The sequence below is a fragment of the Copadichromis virginalis genome, linkage group LG10 (assembly GCF_057382275.1).
Source record: "Copadichromis virginalis isolate Kocher_CV1m ecotype Utaka linkage group LG10, C_Virginalis_male_GT1.1, whole genome shotgun sequence".
NCBI classification, from domain to species: Eukaryota; Metazoa; Chordata; class Actinopteri; order Cichliformes; family Cichlidae; genus Copadichromis; species Copadichromis virginalis.
In genome coordinates this window covers 21321589-21346961 of record NC_140627.1, presented here as the reverse complement: position 1 = coordinate 21346961, position 25373 = coordinate 21321589, and the positions used below count along the sequence as shown (strand labels likewise).

Below are 25373 nucleotides of genomic sequence, written 5' to 3'. Positions count from 1 at the left end.
TTTAACGTCTCTGTCTTGTGCACTTCTTGGTTTTCGTAGAAAGATGTCCGTGTGAGTTGGCTGTGTTGGAGGCAACTGAAGCACATTTTTGTTTTTTTCCATGAGTCATCGGTGACTCGCGTAACTATGTCAACAATGCAGTCTTTATGAGTTATGCCAGGTGCCAACCCTTTTTAGGCAGTTTGACCAGCTTGGTAACTTTAGCCAATTAAATTCTTACTCTGTTAAATTCTCACTTTCGGCTCAAAAAGTTTAGACGGTTCGGTAAGAATTACCTCGTTGCATCATTAGATAATCACTGCAACCAAAAGAATTGACAATAAGACATTAACTGGACACTTTAATAGATACACCTCACTAGTATCAGGTTAGATCCCCTTTTACCTTCAGCACTGTCATAAGTATTCATGACATGGATTCAGCAGGTGGTGAGCACTGTTGTCTCACAGAAAGAAGGTCCTGGATTCAAATCCACCACCTCTCTGGGGTGTTTCTGTGAGGAGCTTCCTTGTTCTCACCGCACTTCAAAGACAATTTGCATTACCAAAACCAATTTGAGATGGTCTGAGCTTTACTACGTGGTGCTTTGTAGCCATCAGACGCCAATAAATACTTACGCAGTATTGTTGCCTTGCAAACATCAGAGAAAACTGAAATATTAGGTATGATAATTCTGACAAGAAAAGCGAGGAATAAATAAAATGTAGAATAAATTCAAACTAGTTAGATACATCTAAAAATGAACACCAGGAAAAGATGCTTATAAAGGACAACAGTGAAATGAGACAGAAAAGGCTCATAAAAATATGTCTTTAAGAAGGATTTGTAAGAATGATGTATGACAGTGAGCTCATCACCTCAATAGTGAGATTGGGTTGGCTGTAGGTCAGGAAGTGGGCTCTGTATATGTGATACCCCGCTACTCCCATCTGCATTTCAAAGTATGAACTCTAATCCATCTGTGTGAGTGTGTGTGTACGACGTGCTTGGGTATAGAAATGGGTGAACGAGGCTTGTAGTAAAAACTGGATAAGCTTTGAGTGCTCAGAGTAAAGAAGCAGTCCATGTACCTAAGAATGGTCACCCTTGGTTCTCAGTTAAGACTGTGGGATGGCCAGCAGAGCCTCAGCTGAGCTTATGACTCGAAATACACTTTAAGAGTCAACTATAAAATATTTAATTAAATTCTAAAATTAACATTAACAGATAACCAATGAAGAGAAGCTAAAATGGGAATTAATAACCATTAATTCTGTTTTATCCATATTTAGGTGCAGGAAGCTCTGTGCCATGCTGAATTTAATGTCTTGGATACAGTCATTCAGTGCACTGACTTTAAGATTTTTACTGTGGTTAAAAGAAATGTATGAGTGAAAATGCTGTGCTATGCCCGCGGATGACATATACCAAGCTTCTTCCCGCAGGCGATACGGTCTCTCAATCACACCACCACACAGTCCTGACCCACACATACAGTTCTTACACACACACTGGACTTTCTGGACATTGTTTTCACTTCATTACTTAAATCACGCTGCTGTTATTGTGTATATATTTATTTATATTTCTTCATACATTCTTATATAGTTCTATATTGTGTATTTTGTTGTACAGTTATTTTATTTTCAACTTTAATTTATATATTTTATCTTATTCTTTCCCAGTTAAATTTACCCTTCATTCTAATTTGTGTTGTACAGTTATTTCATTTTTAACCTTAATTTATATTTTATTCCTTCCTAGTAAAATTTACCCTTTTTAATTTTTCATATTTATTTCCTATCTTATTCATAGCCTTTTCCTTTTTTGTTTTCTTTAGGTCATGAGCAGTTGTCCAAGCATTTCACTGCATATCGTACTGTGTATGACTGTGTACGTGACAAATAAAAATTTGAATTTGAATTTTGAATTTGAAACCAAGGGTAACATGTACAAAGAAAGATGCCTGAGGACAGACCCCTGAGGTACCCCACACTTAACTTCCATTGATGGTGACATCACGTCCAAGTGACTACAGTAAAAGACCTTTCCTGTGAATAAGAATAAATCCACCTTAATATTGAACCAGAAATTTGAGATGCTTCAGAGAAATACAGCGATCCACAGTGTCAAACGCAGCACTCAAATCTAATAACACTAAAAGACAACTAATCAGCAGATCATTCAGCTCTCTGATTCCTTTCTGTTTAAAAAAGCAATCAACTGTTCAGCACCGATCATTTCTGATCTGTTGATCACATTTCTCCAGAAAAGGGTCCATGGTTGACATGAGCGGTTATTTGTGATACTGTTGCCATCCTACCAGCTTTAATAGCTCTCTGGCCGTTCTCCTCTGACCTTTGCTACTTAAAAAGGCATGCTCTCCCAGAGAGCTACCACTTACTGGACATTTCCTTTTCTTTGGATCATTCTCTGTAAACCCTAGAAATGGAAAATCCCAGCAAACTAGGAGATTCTGAAACACCAGCCTGTCTTTCTTCCCCATTCTGGTGTTCAGTTTCAACTTCAGCGGGTTGCCTTGAGCATGTCTACGTGCAAGTTGCTGCCACATGATTGGGCGATTGTTATCAAGCAACAAGAACAGGTGTACTTAATAAAGTTTCCAGTGAGTCGTCCTTACTTTAAGAGATTTAAATGCGACATTTTCCATCTTTTACTCCCCGGGAGGAATGTTTCGTTTTATTGCTTTGAAGTTGTGATAGATGTAGGGTTGCACTTACATTTTCCATACGACTGAATTTGAAAATCACAACAAAAATGTGGATTTTAACTTCTTTGTTTGTCTCACCTTCGGTAACAGGCTGAAAAAGAAAGAAAAAGGAACACATTTTGGCGAAGGAAGAGTCTTTTTTTAAAATCTCTACACTATAAAAATGCATAAGAGCTGCTCCCTCCTCTCTTCTCGACACACTAAGGCTGCGCTCTAGTGGTCGCACACTGCAATGTGCCAATCTGGAAACAGTACAGCTATGAACCACTGTGGCAAAGCTGTGTGTAAGCTTGAAAACCTGCACAACAGCGGATCTCCAAAGAAAAACCTTTTCACTTCCAGGCATTTATTTCCAATGACGATCGAGGTGTATATAATGCCACAACAACATCAAACGACCAACCTTGTCAGGATTTGGTTACAAATAAATTATTCACACGTTTAGTGTAATGTGATATAAATGTGTTTCCCGCCACCTTACACTTCAGACGTCAGAGCTCAAAGGAATAACACACAGCTGAATGTATATGAAAGCCTGTTCGATGGTTAATGCCACCAAAAAAGTTAAATCTGTCAGTTTTTTTCCTTTGTGCTGTGTTTCACATGCAGTTTTGTTTTATTTTTCACATCTCTCATCCATTCTGCTCCTACAGTGAAACAGTTACCTACAATATATCAAAGATTAAAAGGAAAAAGCCCTTTCTGTCTTTGGAAATTTTCAATTAAATGGACTGAGTGTATAAATGAATTTTAAACAGACTCCAAAGACTCGTACTGAGTAAGTACTGAATGAATTAAGAAGCAGTTCATAGGAAGAAATAGTGTTAAATGTATGTGTCAAACAATAATATTGAAGGAATCTAAAAATAAAATAACTATAAATGTTACTTTATCCATTTCAAATGTATGTTCATTATCTCATTACACTGATTTTTTCCCAATAATATCCCTTTTCATTACTCACGGATGTACACGCTGCATGCATGATGAAACAGACACGGCTCAATGGTCTGGTTTTTTTCCATCCAGATGGTTGCTTGTTTTTTTCCACTGTATTCTAATACACGCGAGTCACACAGTGAGGTGAGCCGCACAGGCTGTGGGCTAGTCTGTTTCCTGTGTTTATTCACAGCACAAACCTCTGGGCGTTTGTTTAAGAGGGATGCTGTGAAAGCTACAGAGACGCCGTGAAATAAAATCTAATGTGGGATAAACTTAGATAAATTGGATTTTAAGGTCCCATCACTCAAAGTGTTTGGTGTCATTTTTCTGTCACAGGAACCAATTTCTGTTAAGCTTTAGCTGTCTGACAGATGGCCTCACGTTTGTCTCTTGAACATTTGGGTAACAGAGGAGTGCATAGTCGTCTCAAAGACTGCAAGGCGCCTGGTCCTGCAGCTTCAAAAAAAGAAAGAAGCACAGATCATCACCCCTCCACCACCGTGCTTCACAGCTGCTAAGAGTTGTTTGTGCTCACATGCTGTGGTTGGTTTGCTCAAAATGTGGAGCTGTGTATTATGGCCAAACATCACCACTTTGGTCTCGCCTGTAAAGGACATTGTCCCAGAAGTCTTGTGGTTTGTTCGGGTGCAGCTTTGCAAACTGAAGCTGTGCTGCCATGTTGTTTATAGTGAGACGAAGCTTTCTGCTGGAAACCCTTCCAAACAAACTATACTTGTTCAGTCTTTTTCTAAGCTTACTTTCATGAATTTTAACATTGATTTTTTCTCTGAGCATTGTACAGTCTGACCCTGGGGTAGATTTGCTGTGGTCTCCATTCACCTAAATGTTTTGCACTTGTGAAAACATTCAGGTGGGATGACAGACTTCAAATTGTTTGTAATGCTCACAAGGAGGCCATCTGATTGTTGGACTTTTCTCTGTTTTCTCTGTATTATTGTCCTTACCTTATAAAATAAAGCACCTTGAGGCAACTGTTGTTGTGATTTGGTGCTATATCAATGAAATTGAATTGGAGTGATCTTATAACTCTTTCCAGGGCAGCAACAAGTGATTTTATAAGTTCATTGCTGATGCTTTTTGTCCTTGGCATTGTATTACCTTGTACCTGAATGCTCCAGATCTGCAAACTATCAAAACATGTGCTTTAATAGTGGTGCTTATACCAGCTGATGACCAATTAATCAGGGCATTTTAATGAGAACTCCTTGCTGCTACTTACCTTGTTAATTCCTGTGGAAGCAGTAAATGTGTACTTTGCTTTTCCACACACTGCGTCTGCATTTTTGTTTAATGTTTGCTGATAAATAAATGTTTTTGGATTACCTGAGGTTGATTTTTTTGTTAGTTTTAGCCTCATTTTAGGGGCTTTAAGGGACCAGTTGATTTTTTAGTAACATCCTGACACACAAAACCTTAGAAATGAAAGGAAGCTTCACTTTCTTTTTACTGTGACTTTATATTTATTTCAAATTGAACACTATGGGGATCTATACAAAAGGCTTTTGGACAGTTTCTCACCTGTTCTCACCAGTAACCCAACACGGAGCAGTAAACGTGAACTGAGAACTTGCCATATCGATCAAGTCGTCAAGGCTAAAATAAGCAGCTACAGTAACGTTTTTCTTCCAGCAAAGAACAAATGTACCATTAATCATTTTCACAGTGCAAACTCGTTCCTCCGCGTTCAGGTGAACAAACGAGACATCTGAAACTTTGGTTCGCTTGGAGTTCACCGACCTCCACCTTCTTTATGCGTTAAGCCACTCAGATTTGTAGTGCAGGCGTACAATCAGTCGGCGAGGCTGCTGCCTCTTTCTGCCTCCTCTCTCCAGCCGAATATAGTCCACAACGGGCTGCGGTATATTCAGAGGCATTTCCAGAAAAAAGGAAGAGGCGTGGCTCAGTCGTGGCATCGCTGATTCATCAAATTAAAGTCACACAAGAGTATAAATACACTACACTGATAGTCTTTTATACATGTGCAGCTAGAGAAACGGAACTGGCCACTGGAGTATAACTGTACACATCAGGAAAGGCCAAAGGTGGAGTAAAGCTTAAGTGTCAGTAGCAGCTGCAAAGACAGCAGGATGACTAGAGTTACACGCATGCACACAGAAAGATGAAGTGGCAGGATGCTTCTTGTGCTTCTACACCTGTTGGGAACATCAACAAAGTGCCCCAAGTTTGAGCCTTAAACAGGCAATTGAATGTTAAAATAACGTCTATATGAATAAGTATGTAACTGAGCAGGGGAAACATTAAAGTCCCCTAAAACTGGCCTGAGAGCAGCCATGGCAAAAAAGATCTTGTACATATGGAGTCCACTGAAGTATTACCACCTCTCACCCTAACGTGCTGCAGCCGAATCAGCAGTAGCACTGCCGGCTGCTCTTGGTGACCTCCTCAGAGGAGTGGACGGTGTTGGGAACAAATCCGCTCTTGACGCCCTCCCAGCCGTCCTGGATCTTGATGTCCCCGTTGCGCACCAGCTCAAAGATGTCCTTCGTCAGATCCACAAACGCCTGGAGGAGGAATCACGAGCAGGCTCAGCAACAGAGATTATGTTTTATTCTGATCATTAATTCTTAAAATAACTGCAAAAATGTCAATATATGCTGCTTATAGCATATTAGGATTATGCATCTTTAAGTCTAAGAGAACCAACATTTTCATGAGGAGTCACTGCTTACTTTTAATAAAAGTACCTCTTTTTGTTTTAGACACCCTGCATGCAGACGGCAGAGAGAGACAGTCTTCTTCGTGCTCCTGTAGTTATTTATACCACCCATATTATTGTTGCAAAGCAGAACCTTTCTTATAATATCCCACTTTTTCAATTATAAAAAAAGATGAACTACATATGGAATAAAAACAAACAAAAACTACACCTTCTCCACATTGATGGCCTCCCGTGCAGAGGTCTCCACATAGCGCATCCCGTAGGCCCCCGCCAGCTTCTCCGCCTCCTGCTGAGTCACCTGACGCTGGGCTTCCAGGTCACACTTGTGGCCGACCAGCAGGAAGATGATGCTGTGCGGCTGGACGTGGCTCTGCGCCTCCTCCAGCCAGTTGTGGACGTTTTGAAAGGAGCGGCGGTTTGTGATGTCAAAGAGCAAGAGGCCACCCACTGAGTTGCGGTAGTAGGCTCTGGTGATTGACCTGCACAGAAAGAGGTGTGCAGGAATGCAGACGTGAATAACTGGCAGAAGACCACACCCACAGTGGAAAAAAAGGGTCCCCTACAAATGAACAAGTTGCATCTGTTTGAGTAGTTTTTGCTAAAAAAAAAAAAAAAAACTACCGTTATACAATTTGTACCGATTTTTTGTTCTTTTCTTTCTTTTGCAGATGAATACAGGTGAACCTCTGTCCGTCCTTATTTCTGACACATTTGGTCACTGTCATGGCGGAAGACCCATCCATGACCCATCTTTGGTGTTTTGGCTGAGAGAAGGAGGTTCTCATCCAAGATTCTGGTCTTTAAATCAGTGACGTTGTCCTGTACCCTTAGCAGAAAAATGTTTCCACCTCTGTGCTTGCTAGTGGGGATGGTATTCTTTGAATCATACTCAACATCTCTCTTCATCCAAACACGAAGGGTAACGTTGATGCCAAAGACCACCTGATCACATCACTTTCTCCTAAGCCTTCTCTCAATCATTTGTTCACCGGCAAACTTAGCACGGGCCTGTAAACGTGACTTCTAAAGCAAATTTTTGTGAGGCTGCAAAAGGTCAGTCCATCATGACACAGTTCAGCGACATGCAAACCAATTATATAACATTCATTGAATGTGTTTTATCTGGATTTTGTATTGATATTCTGTGTCTCGACATTAAAAACTACAATAAAAATTAGAGACTGTTCATTTCTTTGTAAGTGAAAAAACTCACAAATTCAGCAGGGGATCAACTAATTATTTCCCCCATTTTTTTTTTAATGTTTTCTTTTAAAAATACACTCTGATTTCCATGTTTACACAATATCAGCATGAATCAAAAAGCTGGCAGCTGGGAAGGTAGGCCATACTGTTATATACAACTCTTTCCAGCTTCTTCAACATGTGATTAGCATCAGGTTGAAAAAAATCTACTTTTTAATATTTTATTTGTATTTTGTGGACTGTTTTCATTTGGCTGCAAGTTTTAATATTTTATATCATTTAATTTACATATTTAAAAGTGACCCCTTTAAAAAAAAACATAGTCATGACTTCATGAATTGTTTTTTTCCCCATGATTGCCAAATCATTAAAAATGTGAATTCTGAACCCAGTAAAGGATTAGACTGGAGATATTCTGGGTTTTTGGTTTGTTTGGTTTTTGTTTGTTTGTTTGTTTGTTTGTTTGTTTTTTAATTATTATTTTTCTTTCCAAACATGCAGAGCTACCCGCTGTGGCGACCACTTTTTGAATAAGGGAGCTGCCAAAAGTAGATTATTTTTATTTTGAGACCAGCAAAAGACCCAAACCAGCCTCAGGGAAACACAAGCTGGTGTACTGCCTGTGCCAGTCCTGAGCTGGATTAATGGAAGTGTTGCATCAGGAGGGGCAACCGGCATAAGATTTGTGCCAAATAAAACATGCGGATCCATCTGCTGCGGCGACCCCTTTGGGAAATAAAGGAGCAGCTGAAAGTCTCCCCCCACCCCCCCACTGTGATCCAATCCAACCAAAAGAGCAAAGTTTGTGGCTTCCCTATCCTCTCTCTGACTCTTATTAAGATATTAAAATGATCACAAATATAAACTTTAATTTTCAAATGAGGTTAAACAGCTTAATTACCCATCTGGTTGAGATAGTTTTCACCTAACAAACTTTTAGTTTAGTGTTAACAGCAGATGGACAGAGAACTCATGCAGTAATGTTAATGAAGGAAAATGTCAAAACATGTCATCTTAACGTGGCCTAACTGAGCTTTAATGCCCATCTGACGGAAGCATGTGTAGTGTGTGCTTTTGAAGTATGAGGAGAGTCTTGTTTATAGTCCAAAATCTAGTTTTTGTGGACACATGAGAAAGAAATCAGGAGTCTGTCTTTACCTGAACCTCTCCTGTCCTGCCGTGTCCCAGATCTGAAGTTTGATTCTTTTCCCCGGCTCGATCTCCACAAGACGGGAGAAGAAGTCCACCCCAACGGTCGGGTCTGACACCTGTGCGAAGCGGCCCTCAGTGAACCTCCGGATCAGGCATGACTTGCCGACTGTGGAGTCTCCGATGACTATCAGACGAAACTGGTAAAGCCATATAGTCTCCATTTCTCATTGAAATAAGTTCTGCAAGACAAAAAAACCCCACTCACTTAGTCAGGGTCACCCACAGTAAGCCCAATACTGAGACTAAAACGAGACTCTTAAAAAGATGAAATGAGAATCCTCTCCTCACAAAACCAAATATTTTACATCATCTAATGGAAGGATTTTTGTAAATATAAAATCGAAAACATCAATTAAAATCCTGCTGTTCATGTCTTCAAATTTGGATCCTTCAAAGGGGATGGAAACAGCTGTAGATTAAACATCAGACTTTAAAGCTTCCACAAGCCCCTCCGTCTTTTTCAGAAAAAGAAGATCTGCTTAAATGAGTTTAAACAGATCAAACATTACATTTAATCCAGAGATTGTGCTGACTAGAAGGATATTTTTTGGGATTATGGCTTTCCTCTAAACATGGGAATAATAGGCTCATAGCGTCTCAGCAGTGGCCATGTGATTTACAGATGGGTGATCTAATTTGAAAGAGGGAGGGGGAGGCCACTCCTCTCCAACTCAATAAACAGTGGCGTAGTCAGCCCCCATGTGGATAGCAGAGTGGTTGTTATAGAGCAATAACACACAATGAGGCCTTGAATAAAGCCAGAATTCAGGTTTAATATAGTTGCTTAAAAATCACCATAGATAGGAAGAAGGCGTCCTGTGCTACTAATGATGCAACAAACTATATGGTTCTTTATTTAATTTTTTTTGTTTTGATCACAAGGCCCAACCCTCTTAGCTCAATGAGCATTCTCTACTTAGTTAATTATTTTTCTGGACAACAATTAAATTAAACAACTAATAAAGTGTGACCTACCTCAATTTCAGAGCTCAGTACTTGAAAAAAAGAAACCCCATATTGATGATTATGTTTCCAAAAAAGAAGAAAAAAATGACCCCTAATCTAGCACTGGTTCTGTTGTTGCTTACAGAAAACCCCAGGCGGTAACATACAGAGCATTAGCAGGGCCTCCGGTGCAGCATCGCTTTGTGAGCCGGTTTAAAGGGTGAAAACGGGGTGAGCGGTGTTTGGCCCGACAGGTGATCCGATCTGCTGGCTCATTACAGCGGGGCTGTTGATATTTCCGCGATGATCCGCTGATGAAATGGCAGCAGAACACAGCAGCAGCATCGCACTCACGTCTCTTCCTCGCCCTCATCAGTACCATTACCGTAATGGCGCGCACAGCAGCGCAGCAGCAGATTCCCGGGGCGATGCATTCACGTGCTAAACGGAAGAAAAAAACGGTAAATAAGAAACGAACACACATGCGATTATTTCATATCAGTACTTAGTACTTACAAAAATATATTTATAATTTTTTCCCCCTAGACCTCCAGGGTGACAGCGAATGATCAGCCAGTGGAAAACAACTAAACTTATTCTATTTGCTCTTGTACTATAAGTACAATATTTGCTGGAGTATTTTCATTTTAACCTACTATGTACTTCTATAAAGAAAATGTATTTTCTTTTGTTAAACTGCATTTCAGTACACTAAAAATAAGTATATGCAGTATAACCACTATCCAAAAATTGCCTCTTTAACTTTGCCTCCTCTTCTCTCCAGAGCACACCTCCACCTCTCCAGCCTCGCTTCCACCCTCTTCCTACTCTCACTACAGATTACAATGTTGTCTGCAAAACATCATAGTCCACCCCCACCCTGAACCCATCTGACTTTCCCACCAGTCCACCACCACTCTCCTCATACATGACCTGCACCACCCTCACATACCTCTGTTATCCCTGACTTCATCATGAAGTACCACATTCCAACTCCTTCTGTACTTCTCATATCAACACTCACAAAACAAAAATGGCACCTGCAGTGCTCTTTCTCAGCATGGAGCACTGATCGTTCTTAGGTAAAGACTAAAGCGCATTTGCACGTTTTATTTGATCTTATTCATTGATATTGAAAACTCCATTCAGTTCAGAAGTAAAGTCCAACACATTAGCCTGAAATCAAGTTTGGATTCTTTGATTTGCATTTGGTTTTCGGGTCCATTACAATAACGGTGCTGTCTGACTTTAGCCATGATGGACACTCCGTGCAATCACGATGTAGGGCTACAGAAATGATTTAGTCATGAAAACATTTATTGCTGCTTTTTAAATAGTAAAACAATCTAATATTTGCGAACTTCAGCTTAAATCGATCATTTTTTTCTAATTGAAAACATCCAAAGACGTCATCGATCCATTTTACACAACTTTCTGACATTTAAATGACAGATATTAATTTGTTATTTGCAGAGTCGCTTTATTCGAATATTTTAAAGACATCAGATGGAATTTAAAATGAAGCTTATGTTTACGAGGAGTGTGTGAACGCACCATGAGTTTTCTGCTGAAGTTTGCAGTTTGCTCTGAAGTAAGCGAACTCACGCTGTCCTTATTTTATTTAGACTGTTGGACTCCGGTGATTGCAGACGAGTGCGACCGCTTCTCGACGATAGAAGATCACGTGATAATATTTCGGTTCGCAGCAGGACGGAAGGAAATGCCTTTACTGTAGCTGCTCTGTGGTTTTGATGTGTCTCAGCATCCTTCGGAAAGTTTTCATAATATCACCGAGCCTGCAGCCATGCAGCAGGAGCTTCTTTTCAAAGTCCTGGTCATCGGAGACTTAGGAGTAGGGAAGACGTCCATAATCAAGCGGTATGTGCATCAGATCTTCTCCCAGCACTACCGAGCCACCATTGGGGTGGACTTCGCCCTGAAGGTGTTGCAGTGGGACAGTAACACTGTGATCCGGCTACAGCTGTGGGATATTGCAGGTCTGTCAAACTTTAACGACCCACTGGTTTAAGGCTTATATATATCAGGTGATACAACGGTGTTTGTGAGTGAGTGAGTGTGTGTGTGTGTGTGTGTGTGTGTGTGTGTGTGTGTGTGTGTGTGTGTGTGTGTGTGTGTGTGTGTGTGTGTGTGTGTTGGGGTTTTTGGGAACAAGAACCATTTGTTTCACCATCAGCAGCCGTGAAAGCTGCTTCTGGAAGGAAAGGCGCTTTGCAAATTCACTTGAGAGGATATTTAGAGGAGAGTTAGAACATAAATATCTTCATCTTAATCTAACTCAAGTCTTTTTGTAGTGTCATAAATAAGAGGATAGCACTTTTTTTATTTAAGAAGTGAAAGGCAGAAGAAAAACAAAGAAAAGAAAAGCAGATTTTCCACCCAGTAAGTGTGTGTGTGTGTGTGTGTGTGTGTGTGTGTGTGTGTGTGTGTGTGTGTGTGTGTGTGTGTGTGTGTTGCATGCCTGGGTCACTCCCTGCCGTTTGGTGCCTGGTTGAGGAATGTAGATCCCATGCTCATAATATCAGGCACATGATGGCAGTTGCTGGAGACTAAACACACACACAGAGCTCCATAACTGGCACTCATAAACCATGACGTGACTTGATTTAATTTGATGGACTTGAAAGCAGTCTTTGTATGTGCGTGTGTCTGATTGATGGTGTCTCATCCCAGGACAGGAGCGGTATGGGAACATGACTCGTGTCTATTACCGGGAGGCGGTGGGAGCACTGGTGGTGTTTGACGTGACGAGGGCCTCCACGTTCGACGCCGTGCTGAAGTGGAAGGATGACCTAGACTCCAAGGTCAGATGGCTGAACCTGCAGAAGCATAAAGCTGGGCTTTTCTGGCTTCACCGTCATTCTCTCTGTCTTTTTTTTTTTACCCACACGTGACTGATCGCATGGTGGTTAGTGCTGTTGCCTGAGTTCAATTCCACCATCGGGTCGGGGTCTTTTTGTGTGGAGTTTGCATGTTCTCCCTGTATTTGCGTGGGTTCTCTCTGGGTACTCCGGCTTCTGCCCACAGTCCAAAGACATGCACTTTGTGTGGATAGGTTAATTGAAAAATCTAAATTGCCCATAGGTGTGAATGTGCGAGTGAATGCGAATGGTTGTTTGTCTCTGTGTGTTAGCCCTGCGACAGACTGGCGACCTGTCCAGGGTGTACCTCGCCTCTCGCCCTATGACAGCTGGGATAGGCTCTAGCACCCCCATGACCCTGAAAAGGATAAGCGGAAGCAAATGGATGGATGGATGGTTGGTGACTGATCGCAACTAAAGAGAGAGAAAGAGTTTTTGGCCCCTCCATTCATCTGTTTTCTTAAATGTTTATGCAGTTCGGGGTCACGGAGGGGCTGGAGCCTATCCCAGCTGTCACTGGATGAAGGGCAGAGTGCACCCTGCACAGCTTGCCAGTCTATCACAGCACCCCACTGACTCAAAACCTCTGTTATTTTCTTTGCAGTATTTCAGTGTTTTTTCTCCTTCTCACAGGGATCCAGCAGCATTTCCCATAAAAGGCAAAAACCTCAGGTTGCTACATTTACCCACATGTTTTCTCCTTTTTACCCCTGCATCACTTCTAGTGTTGTTTTTGGGATCTTGCATTGGGAGCTATAGTTGCATTAGTGCAGTGAAAGTTGGAAAAAAAAGCCCAACAGATCACAATCGTGCTCTTGGTTGATATTCAGGTTGAAGGGTCCTCATTTTTATACAACAGAGGAGCGAACAAAGCAGAGCAGAGGCGACTCAGCAGATGATCTGAAAGACGATTTTGGGCAAATTTAAATCAGGTTTTTGCTTTTTTTTATGGGAGTAGTCATGCACATTTATGATCTCCTTTTGTATATGTGGAAAATTATCAGTCATTGTTCAAATGTAGATTAATGCCACGGGCTTTTGAAAAACCTTGCACTTTGATGTGCATGAAATGGCAGAAAATGAAGAAGCAGAACTTGAAAGGGAAATAAAATGTACAACTTATTTTTTGCAGACTGTTGCATGAAAAGCGCGTAAAGGGGAGCATTTTTGGACAGAGACATCATAAAAGATGTGAGAGGATTTCAGAGGGTGAACACGCACCTCTGAAAAAGCTTCCTGACACTTTAAAGCAGACAAAAACCACTCCATGATGAGAACAAGCGAAAATTAGCACTCTAGTCTCTTCAGCTCGTATAGTTGTCAGTAATACTTTGTTATTGGTTTGCTTTTGTGATAAAATGTCTTTACAGAGAGACTACAGGGCACACTGATATTTTTCTGTTTGTGTGCTTTAAGGTAAGACAGGGCCATTTAACAATTTATTTAAAAAATAATGTGATCCAGCTCAACTTTCTTCTGTCCAAAGGTGACACTGAACCATGGGAGGCCAGTTCCAGCTGTACTCTTGGCCAACAAGTCAGACCAGCTGGTTTCCCAGCAGCCCAAACTCGACGTCTTTTGTAGGGAGAACGGCTTCGTCGGATGGTTTGAGACTTCTGCAAAGGTGTGAGAGAGGAGACCCACGTGGCTTTTGATGCAATCTCTGCAACAAGCTGTAGATTTTCTTAGACAGATCGTTGAGTACACCAAAGATTTCTGTGCAAATTGTTAAAGCTTAGAGGTCTTTCTTTGACTACCCAAATGATAACTCTGTGCCATACAAGCAAGGCCCAAAATCGGGTTATATTTGCATATTTGGGGGGAAACTGGAGCAGTGTTATTTCAACAGAAGCTTCCTGTAAAAACAAACGATTCAAAAAATGTTTCATTCAAAGTCAGACAAGTTTATTTGCCGTCCTCTTGGGAGGCAAACAGAGGAATTCCAGCACTCTGGTGTGAACTAGACTCTTCTTTTTCTTCTCATTTAATGCCTTTCCAATGAGTTACACACAAGAGTGTGAGGTAAAGGCTGCGATGTAGTTACTGTACACAAAGGTTCATGTACATAAAGGGTGACTGACATGTGGGCAGTTTGAAAGAGAGCTGTAGATGTGTGACAAATGAAAGGAAAAGCCTGGACCGTTAAAGCCCTCAGTGAGGGGCTCTGATACAAAGTTATGCTGTGGGGGGCGTTTGGGTCCACAAATCAACACAACGCTGTCCTGATTGCCTTCATCCTACAATGAAACATGCTGCTCACACTTAGAAATCAAATAATATGACATCAGTCCCCTGCCAAGCATGCATTCCTAGTCCCAAAGAGTCTAGCTCTGCTCTAAATTAATGCGGTAATAGTAATTTTTTTTCTTGGCTAAATCACTATAGTAACCTATGGAGAATGCTTAACCTGGCCAGGAGCAATTTATGTGCAGCGTTTCAGTTTAAAATCAGCTGAAAGCGTCACATTTTCACTGATTCCAGTGCGCTTTAGGCGTTGTACAGATTCTGGGCTGAAGGAAAAAGGTTTATAAGTTGTACCTTACACCACTAAATGAGGCCCAGCTGTAAAGTCGAGTCGCATTCTCACAGGATTTTGCTGGCATTCAGTCGGTGATGCAGAAAATGAATGTTTACGCTCGGGCGTAGATGTGCCGCTATGTCTGATTTAAACTGCTGCGATGGCAGCTACTAGAACCCAAAATAGTAAACATTTATATTTGTTGGCTATTTATTTCTGAGAATACCTGTTAAACCAATGCAATTAATTGACTGCATCACTCTGAATAACCGCTGGTGTTTCAGAGCTTTAATGTGCTGCCGTCACATTAGAAGTGAACGGCAGCACAGAGCGGTAATATAAATATAATAGAGTGAGATATTTTACCCCTTTGTGCGCTTTTGATGCTGGTAAATTCACAACATAAAGATAGCCTTATTTGCAGCAATGTTGCATTTTATTGCTATATTCTCTATAATTTTTAGAGATCACCTGTTCCTCTGATAATGTCTCTGATTGGAGGAGGCAGTGCTGAATTATTGTAGGGTCTTGACCTTACAATACAAAACACCTGCAAGCAACTGTTGTTGTGATTTAGTGCTATATAAATAAAACTGAATTGAATGTGTTGTCACTATATGAAAAGTAAGGAAAATTACAGCTTCTATAGGACTCATTCTGAGTTTAATATGAATGTGCGTCCATGGCAATCAATTCAGCTTCTCTTGAGATATTAAAATCTGTGTGTGTCCGCTGCACCGGTGTGGCTGTAAAGATTTCATCACAGCTGTCTTACTTTTTCTATTTTTTTTCTCACTCAGGAAAACACAAACATTGAGGAGGCAGCCCGCTGCTTGGTAGAGCACATTCTGAGAAACGAGGAGAGTCTAGTGACAGAGCGAGAACCTGGTTCGCTCATCCTGTCCGGATGCGCCACGACATCAAAGCAGCATCTTGGCTGCTCCTCGTGTTCAAAATGGTAATGTCTGACATCAACAGGCGAGCAAGACGGGAAGGCCACGAGAAATGTTTGACTCAGGGACCGCTTTAAGAAAAATTCTGTCTCAGAGTGATAGATTTGATTTTAAAAACATCTTAAAAGTGTTTAAAGTCTTTGAAGTTCTGTGGGTATCAAAATGTGATTTTTATTACTTTATTTCTTTATCCATTTTTTTTGTCCCTCCACACAAACTTTAACAATCTTAGAAATCAAAACACTAAAAAAAAGAAAAAAAAAGTTGGTACATGCAGTTTTTATTATTGGCACTTTCTTGCTTCTTTAACTTGCTTTGAATCGACAGTGTGACACTGATATTTGAACTGACGGCTCTCTGTGGCACTTTCGTTCTGACGCTGATGTAACATGAAAAATAATTCCAAACTTTGATTTTTTTTTTTGCCTGCAGTGTGAACACAGACACGAAAACATGAATCTTCCTTGCGTTATTTGCACTTTTCCTCGGCCTACGTTTCTATCTGTGTTTAACCGCTCACTAAAAATGTCAACGTCATGAATACTGCATTGTGAGCTTGAGATACATAAAAGCAGCTGCTCAGCTTTGGATAACATATAGACTGGGAATTGGGAAAACAGCCTGACTCAGGGAGGGGCTTCATACTGTTCAACTCTGCTGCTTGAAGCACTAATACTGACCTCAACTCAGCTGGGACGAGAAGTCATATACAGTCTCTTTGCGTATGACTCGGTAGCATTAGCAGTTTATAGCAAGCACACTGTGTTGGCTATGTTTTTTTAATAGGATTTTCAAGAACCTACATCACTCTCTTTTGTATATGGATTTGAGTGAACATTTAATATTGGGTGGGCCACATGTGAGCGCCACACTCTTGGCTTCAGAAATAACTGCTGTATGGGAATGAAATCTCTTTGCAACAGCTATCGCCACCTAGTGGCTTCAGATAGAAGGCAGGTTTAAGATACTTTCCTACTGACTTAATTTTTCCAACCCCAAAATTAGCTCAATGTTTTATATTGCCTATGGGGGCATTTGGTCTAATATCCACTGCCAAGCCAATGGATGTGGTGCATCAACAGTGCCTCTATGATAAGGCCCAGATATTTGAGGAGATAAGCCCAGAGCAGAGGTGGGCAATTAATTTTCCCACAGGAATCACATGAGAAGCTGGAACTGCTATGGAGGGCCACACCGATCAGCTTGTTGAGATATGAAATTAATACTGAGCAGAATTCAGCTCATCTTATTGGTGTGGGTGCAGTTTATCATGTGGCCCCTGTGGGAAAATTAATTGCCCACTGGTGGCCTAGAGGAATAATAATAATAATAACAATCATAACAAAGAATTTAGCCAACAATAACACTAAGTGGGATTTTTTTTGCTTTGCACCAATCTCGTTGAATATATTTTCCTTCTACACTGCATCGTGAGCTGATGAAGTGGAAAATCTGTTCTGGCACAGTGCTGAGGAAACTAAACAAGAATCCTTTGCAGTCAGGAACAAACAGAGAAGTATCGGGGACCCTGGAGGGGAGACAGTTTAGCAGATATGGCCACTAAAAAGACCATTCAATTAGCTGATAAGATACTAAAGACTGTTTCTGAATTCATTAATTAGAAACAGCTGTAAGAATAAAACAATTAAGACATCTGCGGGTCCTCCAGTGCTCTGCCTCTTCCTGATATACTGACGGATATTCAGTCAGCTGCTAATTTACATGTGTTGTCTGTATTTTAAATGTGGTTTCAGTGAAGAATCTCATTTTTGAAGTATTTCACTCTTAACTTTCACCATAAACTCTTGGCTCTGTTGTTCAAATGGGACATTTTCTTCAGCTTTAAAATCAACTTCTTGTCAGTCCAATAAAAAAATGTGGTATGTGCTCCTCCACATCTGCACAGACGCTTTTGTTGAGCTTGTCTTGTGTGTTATTTGAAGGTCCATGTTTTCAAATTAGGCATCTGTTTTATATTTTTCTTCACTGCCTTTGATGTGCAATAGCACTTAAGCCCTTAAGAATAGAGGCATTTGTCTGCACCCTCTGTGGACCAGACTGTGTGTATATAGACATGTACTTCTGCATATGTTTTAAATGATGATCATTCAGGATTTTTGCCTCAACTACATGTCACTTAAATCAACACTCCTTCAAATGAACAATAATACTGAAAGAATTATCCAATTATTCTGTAGCTATTCATACAATGCATTTAGCTTTACTTTAAAGCAACGTTTCTCTTCCTACAGCTGCATGCTTCTGAGGATTTACAGTTGTTCTCTTGATGTCATTCTGAAATGAATAATCTTTAGGTTCTAGTTTGTTGGCAGGGAAAATTTGAGGTTGTTACTTTGCATTTTAAGGAAATGTTGATCAATATGTTTCAGTATTTTAGGCATTTTTTATACCAAGGTAAATAACTGAGCAGCAGATTAACTTTAAGATTGTGTATTTGTTGTACGGCTGTAGTCAAACGTTTACATTCAGCAATCATGGGCATGAATGTCATGGTAATTTGGGACTTTTAATGATTTCTTTGACCTGTTCTGTCCATGGTACAATGATTATGCAAGCATCCTCTACCAGACACTTTTGGTAGCCGTCAACGAGCTTCTGGCATAACTCTGGCGAGATATTTGACCACTCTTCTTGACAGAATTTGCAGACCTCGTTTAAATTGCTTGTTTTCCTGGCACAGGACTGGTCCATAGATTTTCTATTGGTGTGAGGTCGGGGCTTTGGGAAAGTCATTCAAGAAGGGATCATTGTCCTCAATTTGAAGCTGATCATTGTGATCATGTTGGAAAATTCGGAGGTAGCTCCCCTTCTCCATTAAACCATCCACTTTGCGCAGTGTACCTGTACCACTGGCAGCTAAGCAGCCCCAGAGAATTATGCTACCACCACCAGCTTGACAGCTGGTGCATTGTTCTTAGGTTTGAAATCCTCACCTCCTTTACTCCTCCAAACATACCTCTTTGTCATTGTGACCAAATAGCTCAACCTTGGTCTCCTCTGACCATCAAACTTTTTTCCAGAGGACGTTTAATTTGTCCATGTGAGCAGCTGAAAATTCAAATAGAGCTTGAAGGTGTAATTTTGGAGCAGGCACTTGCCTTGCTTGGTGCCTTCTCAGTCCAGTGATGTAAAACACACTTCACTGTGGACTGCGGCACTGCTGTTCCACAAGTTTCCAGCTCACAGTAAGCTTGCTAGTTCCTGGTTGAGGGTGACAGTTTGTGTCTTCTTCCAGATCCTGGCAAAGTGGAGATGGTGACACATAAAAACAACTTTTACTTATGTACAGTAGTTTGAACCAATGATTTTTGAATCCACAGAAATTAAAATAAATTGACAAAACAGGGACAGAGGTTCCTGCAGGGTTTAAATTTTAGCAGTGTGAATATTTTGTGGTCTAGAGCATATCTTCTAAAGCTTTCTGGATAACACAAGGAAATATGTTTTAAGCTATTTAAGTAATACCCTCCTGTGAGTTATTTTACCATTATGAGAACACTGTTTCATTCCAGGAACTACATTTCACTGTAACGGTGAAAAGATATTAAAGCAAAAACGATTACTTAAAGCCCCCTCATAGTATTAAGTTAAAAACTGGAGGTGGAATATTAGTGGGGAATTATTTACAATAAACGTCACCATCTGGTTTTCCTGGGATTTAAAAGCACAAACTAAAACACACGGGGTCAGAGGCACCTTTTCATAGGAGGTGTTACAGGAATAAAACATCTTTTTGTGTGTTGTTATTATTAGTGGTTTTTCCTCACTATGTGTCTACATTTCATTGGACAGCAGATAATCAGCGCGAGTTTGCACATCACACTCTTGTGCTGTCCGTATGCACTAAGGTGATAAACCAGCTGATGCTTTTCTCTCCTTGAAAAGCCTTCTGCTTTAAGATGCCCTCCCCGGACTCGAGAAGTGATCCAATCGCCCTCGTTTCTCAGTCACCTGATTCATGTGCTGCCATTTTACACACAAGTTTGACTGACAAAATAAATAAATAAATCAGAATTGGCCTATCGGAAACCTCAGCAGAGAAATACACCCTTTTGTAAAGAAGATTAAAAAGACTGGGGATAAAAATCACAGCGGCTGAGGTTTCATGCAGCCAGCGCGGGGTGCTGTGTGCGAATCAGAGAGGCGCTTGCAGTCGGATCTGTGCACACGTTCAGAGGCGATACCGGGTGAAGAAGAAGGAAAAGGGGAGGGAAAGGACAATGCTACAGCCCGTGTCTTTGAAAAATTAGTCTTCAGTCATGGTGATGCCGCATAGATTTCATAATCATCGCCGGCCGTCTTTCTATCACTGACATTGCTTTTTTGTGATTCAGCGCTCTGGCACGGACTCTGCGCCGGCATTTCACCCTCAGCAGCGTCTATTTCAGGGATACTGTAGATTATATTAATACACTGACCAGCTTTGGATGCAGGCCGCTCTGACAGGCTACACCGATTTTCTTCTTTTTTACAAGCAGGTTGATTATTTCTGCAGCTGGGCCACCCTGTTGCCCTGCGCTGGATTTTTGGATGCTTCTCTGGATGTGTGACCGTTTAACGCTTTATTTGGCCGCCGCATGAATTCTCCCACCGGATCCTGGTCCGTGTACGCTGCTGTCCTCCACCACCACCACCTGCTCCTCCTCTTCTCCCTCCTCTGGCCGATTCTCACAGAGGGCACTACCCTCCTCCTCCTCCTCCTCTTCCCTGCCGCTAAAGACATTTTGATCGTCCTCCCCGGTTCCCCCCACCCGGACTCGACCATCACTCCTCCGCCTGCCTCCTCATCCTCCTCCTCCACCACCGCCGCCTCCTCCTCCTCCGTAACATGTCGGGACAGTCTTTGACCGACCGGATCGCCGCCGCACAGCACAGCATGACCGGGTCTGCCATCAGCAAAGCCGTCTGCAAGGCCACGACGCACGAAGTCAGCGGACCCAAGAAGAAACACCTTGACTGTAGGTTAAGCATACCATCACTGCTTACTGTATAGATAGGCAGCCTGCCTGCATGCATGCATCAAGCGACCAGCATCTTTTTCCTCACAAAGGGTAGCTTGTATAAACAGCATTACGCTCCCCCCTCCCACCACCTCTCTCTCTCTCATCCGGCCCGCTTATGTTCACAGCTTCTTTAATTAGGCACCGTTACATTCCATTAGATTAAAACGTGATTTACGCAGCAGCCGAGCGCACACAGGCTCCACCACTGACCATCAGAGCAAGCGGAGATCTTCTTCGTCTCTCTTTTTTTTAATATAAGGCGAGAGGGGGGCAAGCCAGGCATTATCTGTGCATGTCATTCAGGGGAAATAGGCCACTCTGGTATAAGCTAATCATATTGCAACCAGTGTAGGCCTATCCATTATTAATGCCACTATCAGGAGCAGCAGCAGCACTGCTGGAGACTCTTCAGTACAGAATGTGCGTTATTGTGCAACATTTTTCTGCCATGCATTCTCGCTGATAAATGCGCTGCTGGTCAGTCCTAAAGGTGCTGAGGACCCTGTCAAGGTTTTAGGAAGAGCAGTGCACTTTTTCCACTCCCCAGCTAATTGTCTATGCAATCAGTAGCAATGATGCACACAGTGATAAAGAGGATTTCTCACATGTGGATTGCATCAGTGATTATTAGGTGGCTGTTAGGTTAGGTGGCTTTTCTGCCTCACTATAATTACTTGACATGATCAATAGAGAGCATGGGTGATCAATGGCACTGCCAGTCACACTCACATGCAGGCAGACAGACAGCAAGACAGCGAATCTGGAGGAAATGTGGATAAATCAGTCAGAGAGAGACCATGAGGCAAGTGGCCAAACAGCCAGTCATCCAGCTACACACCCACCCACCCAGTCAGTCGGTCGCCTGGCAAGTTTGGCAGTGGATTGGTCAGTCATGTCCACAGCAGAGGGTATCATTGTGGATTTTGGGCTCCCTTACAAGATATGCCACCAGGCATTTCAGTGTAATATATCTAAAGAGGGCTGCCTCACTAAAAAAAAAAAAAAAAAAGAAGAAGAAGAAGCAGGAAACACCCAGTGGGGGCTCAGAAGCAGGTTTCTCTGAGCATTTACGATGAAGGAGCCCTTTTGTGACTCTAGAGCAGGGGTGGGCAATTCCAGGCCTCGAGGGCCGGTGTCCTGCAGGTTTTAGATCTCACCTTGGGTCAGCACACCTGAATCACACGATTAGTTCGTTACCAGGCCTCTGGAGAACTTCAAGACATGTTGAGGAGCTAATTTAGCCATTTAAATCAGCTGTGTTGGTTCAAGGACACATCTAAAACCTGCAGGGACACTGGCCCTCGAGGCCTGGAGTTGCCCACCCCTGCTCTAGAGTAATTCCTGCTGCTTTGATTTCATATTAATCTTACCTCGATGGTGGCAGGCGCTCAGTGTTAATTATTAAGTTTTTTAGAGGCTGATGTTTTACGCTATACACAGTTTCACACATCCTTGGAAAAATAAGTAGAAGAGAATCAAACCTACTGTAGGCTCCACGTTCAGTATCGCCGCAAGTGCATCAACAGACTGGCACCGGTGCTCGTTTGTTATTGTGCTCGCCACAGACGCCCCAGTTTTATGAGAACATTGGACTCCTGCAGATATTAAACGACAGAAGGTCATCCACCTTCAGCGCCTGCCACGAGTGGGTGTATCTCAGAAACTAGTAAATGTCACTTAACTCAAGGGTGAGAGCAGAAAATCTTAAAATAGAACCGGAGCATTTACATGACAAATGTCCATCTGTCAAGTGGATTATAAAACAGTTTTTGTCACGACTCACAAGGGCAGAGAAGTTTCTCTCAGAGTCGGTCAGTTTATTCTGGTGAAGGTGGTTTATTCTCCTTTTCCACATTGATACGACTCCTTTGTAGATTTGATTCACTCTCATGGATGTGTGAATCACATTTTTTAGTTAAATAAGCAATTTTGTACTGAAGCCATTCAGATGCAGCTGTTCTAATAGATGCCGCAATAAAATACTTTCTATTTCCAGCTAGAGAGCCTCTCTAAGCCAACATCCAGCACTCTCTCTCATCCGCATTAGGGCACACTTTTAAGGTTAAGGAGGCGATCCAGGAAGGAAGTGTGTTTGTCATCAGGCGGTCAGTGGGCCTGAGCCTTAATTTGACTGAGAGGACCTTGGTGGGGAAGTGAATAAAGAATGCAAAGAAAAGGCAGTGAACACAACTGCTCTCAAGGAGCTTCTGATGAGTCAGCTGTACAGGACTGCGTGCAATCACAGGTCTCTTTGTTCAACCATCAATGCATCTGAGACTCTTTTCTAACCGAACCTGCGTGGTAAACTCAGGTTATGAGAAAACGGCGGACATTTGGTTTGTATTTTCAGATAATGCAAAGCTTATTATAAAAGCTCTCTGCATGGAGGACACGAGCGAGTGGAGCAAACTCGGTGTGGCTAAAAGAATACAGAGCTGCCGGGAAGAAACTGTTCAGATTGGAAAGAAAGAATCTGTTAAAATAATCTGAGGTTAGTTTGATAAGCAGAGTTAAAATACACTCTAGTTGTTATTGAGCCACCACAGCAGGCACAGCATAGAATAAATGCTACGCACAATAAATCTATTCAGAGTGACCAAACCCAGGCCTCCTTTTTTTCCCCCCCTCTTACGGGGTCATGACCTTGCCGCTGTGGTAGGTGACTTCAGTGGCAAATGTTCATCTTTGATGACCCACAGCAAATAATGAGCATGACACACACACAAACACAGGGTAATGACATAGTAGAAGAGTAATCAGGCTAAAAATTACCTTCTGCCCCCAGAGCACAGTCAGCAGTGGTATTCACTGTATGATTTCTTTGCTTGTGCGTCACTGCTGAAATGCTGTAGCGTCACGTTGTAGATTTATTCAAAAAGAAGCTAATTGTGTCGAGAATAATTATCTGCCTTTTTTGCTCCGATGTTCTTCGCTTTTGGCCTCTCGGCTGGATTCAGTGAAAGGCAGCAGCGAGAAAGAGGAAGAAGTGACGACAGATGAGCAAAAATACAACGGATGACGGGGCTCAGCCGCACAGGCGGTCAAACAGAAGAGTAATATACATGAATCCCCCCCCTCCCCGCCACGCAAGGCTTTAAAACACATGGGAGGGAAAAAAAAGTTTTTATTGCATTTTAAAGTAAATCTCTCTTTATGAGCTCAAATCCCTTCAGTCATGCATACTTTAAAACTCTGCTCTTACATTTGATCCTAACCAGTATTACAGGTGTCTTAAATTTAGCGCCGTGTTGTCGTGTAATCGTGCAAACCTTTGCACGCTTGCAGCATAAATCTCACTTCTTTTTGTGTTCTTTATCTGCATTTTTTTTTCCTGTGTGGATTTCGGCTTATCGATAATCCCAGCTGGCAATCGTGCAATCAATACTTCATCATCATCATTGTCATCATCATCACATCCCTCTGGCTATTTGCACAGCCACACATCGATGGTTAAATCCCAGCTGATGAATTGTCACCCAAAGGAACAAATAGATTGGGACATGGAAATGTAGTAATTACCCTACTAAAAGTTAAATATCTCTAAACCTCCAGTGAATTAGTTAGTGGTTACTCACAGGCAGTGTAAAACTGAACACCTTTTGACCTTGTCTGCTGTTTAGTTACAGCTTGATATAGATGTTTGGGTTTTTTTATATTTATTTATTTCTGAATTTCCTAGGATCATCCTTCAAGCTCTGCTTTTGAGCTCAGCTACCTCTAAATATGAGGCAAATATGTGGTTATTTTTCCACTCTGTTGCCTCATCTTACATCGTTTTTATTCAAGTGTCACATAAAACTACTAGAAGCTCTAGTCCTTGCAGTTTAAAAGCCCATGAACATAAAAGCAAACATACAGGGTTTCAGAGAAATGGTCCTAATTTAGACATGGAATGCAAGAGGCACACATTAAGGATTTTAAAGGAGGAATTGAGGATTTTATTGTTGCGTATATATACATATATCTATTCAATATGCGTTAGTTTGGGAATTGTTTCTTGTGCCAATTTTATTGCTTCCTGTGCATGTTACATTTTCTGCTTTCAGATGTAGGGAGTGGACAGACCTTTGGCTTATATTTGGCCCTAAAGCAGGAGACCAAATGTCATGACATTAATGCAGCAGAGTTGAGAGTCTGACAGTCTTGGCTGCGTTCGTAATTCATTGTAGGCCAAGCTGGATGAGGTGACAACCTATAATCAATACTTTTACACTTATTATTGGCTGTGCTGTTCCTGCTGAGGCTTTCGCAGTCGAAACTAAAATAAAATAAGATCAAGCTGAGTT

General features: G+C 41.6%; 3 protein-coding genes across 5 annotated transcripts in view; 2 read left to right on the top strand and 1 right to left on the bottom strand.

The window, feature by feature from the left end:
* Positions 1–5119: 5119 nt before the first annotated feature.
* Positions 5120–10119, bottom strand: LOC146700436 (ras-related protein Rab-39B-like). Its single transcript, XM_085470650.1, has 4 exons — positions 9744–10119; positions 8715–8947; positions 6562–6832; positions 5120–6195 (listed from the first exon to the last, which is right to left on the bottom strand). The coding sequence occupies exons 2-4, from the start codon at positions 8927–8929 to the stop codon at positions 6040–6042; spliced, it is 642 nt and encodes a 213-aa protein (XP_085326776.1). The 5' UTR covers positions 8930–8947; positions 9744–10119; the 3' UTR covers positions 5120–6039.
* A 1186-nt stretch (positions 10120–11305) lies between these two features.
* Positions 11306–17948, top strand: rab38c (RAB38c, member of RAS oncogene family). The gene is made up of 4 exons (XM_085470649.1): positions 11306–11710; positions 12405–12535; positions 14079–14216; positions 15911–17948. Exons 1-4 carry the CDS (start codon positions 11518–11520, stop codon positions 16070–16072), a joined length of 624 nt encoding a protein of 207 aa, XP_085326775.1. The 5' UTR covers positions 11306–11517; the 3' UTR covers positions 16073–17948.
* A 2113-nt stretch (positions 17949–20061) lies between these two features.
* LOC146700434 (phosphatidylinositol-binding clathrin assembly protein-like) overlaps positions 20062–25373 on the top strand; it is a 31230-nt gene continuing 25918 nt past the window's right edge. For all 3 annotated transcript variants that reach the window (XM_085470643.1, XM_085470642.1, XM_085470641.1), the window contains exon 1: positions 20062–21042. In XM_085470643.1, coding sequence (XP_085326769.1) covers positions 20913–21042 — 130 coding nt within the window. In that variant the 5' untranslated portion in view covers positions 20062–20912. The remainder of the gene's footprint in view (positions 21043–25373) is intronic.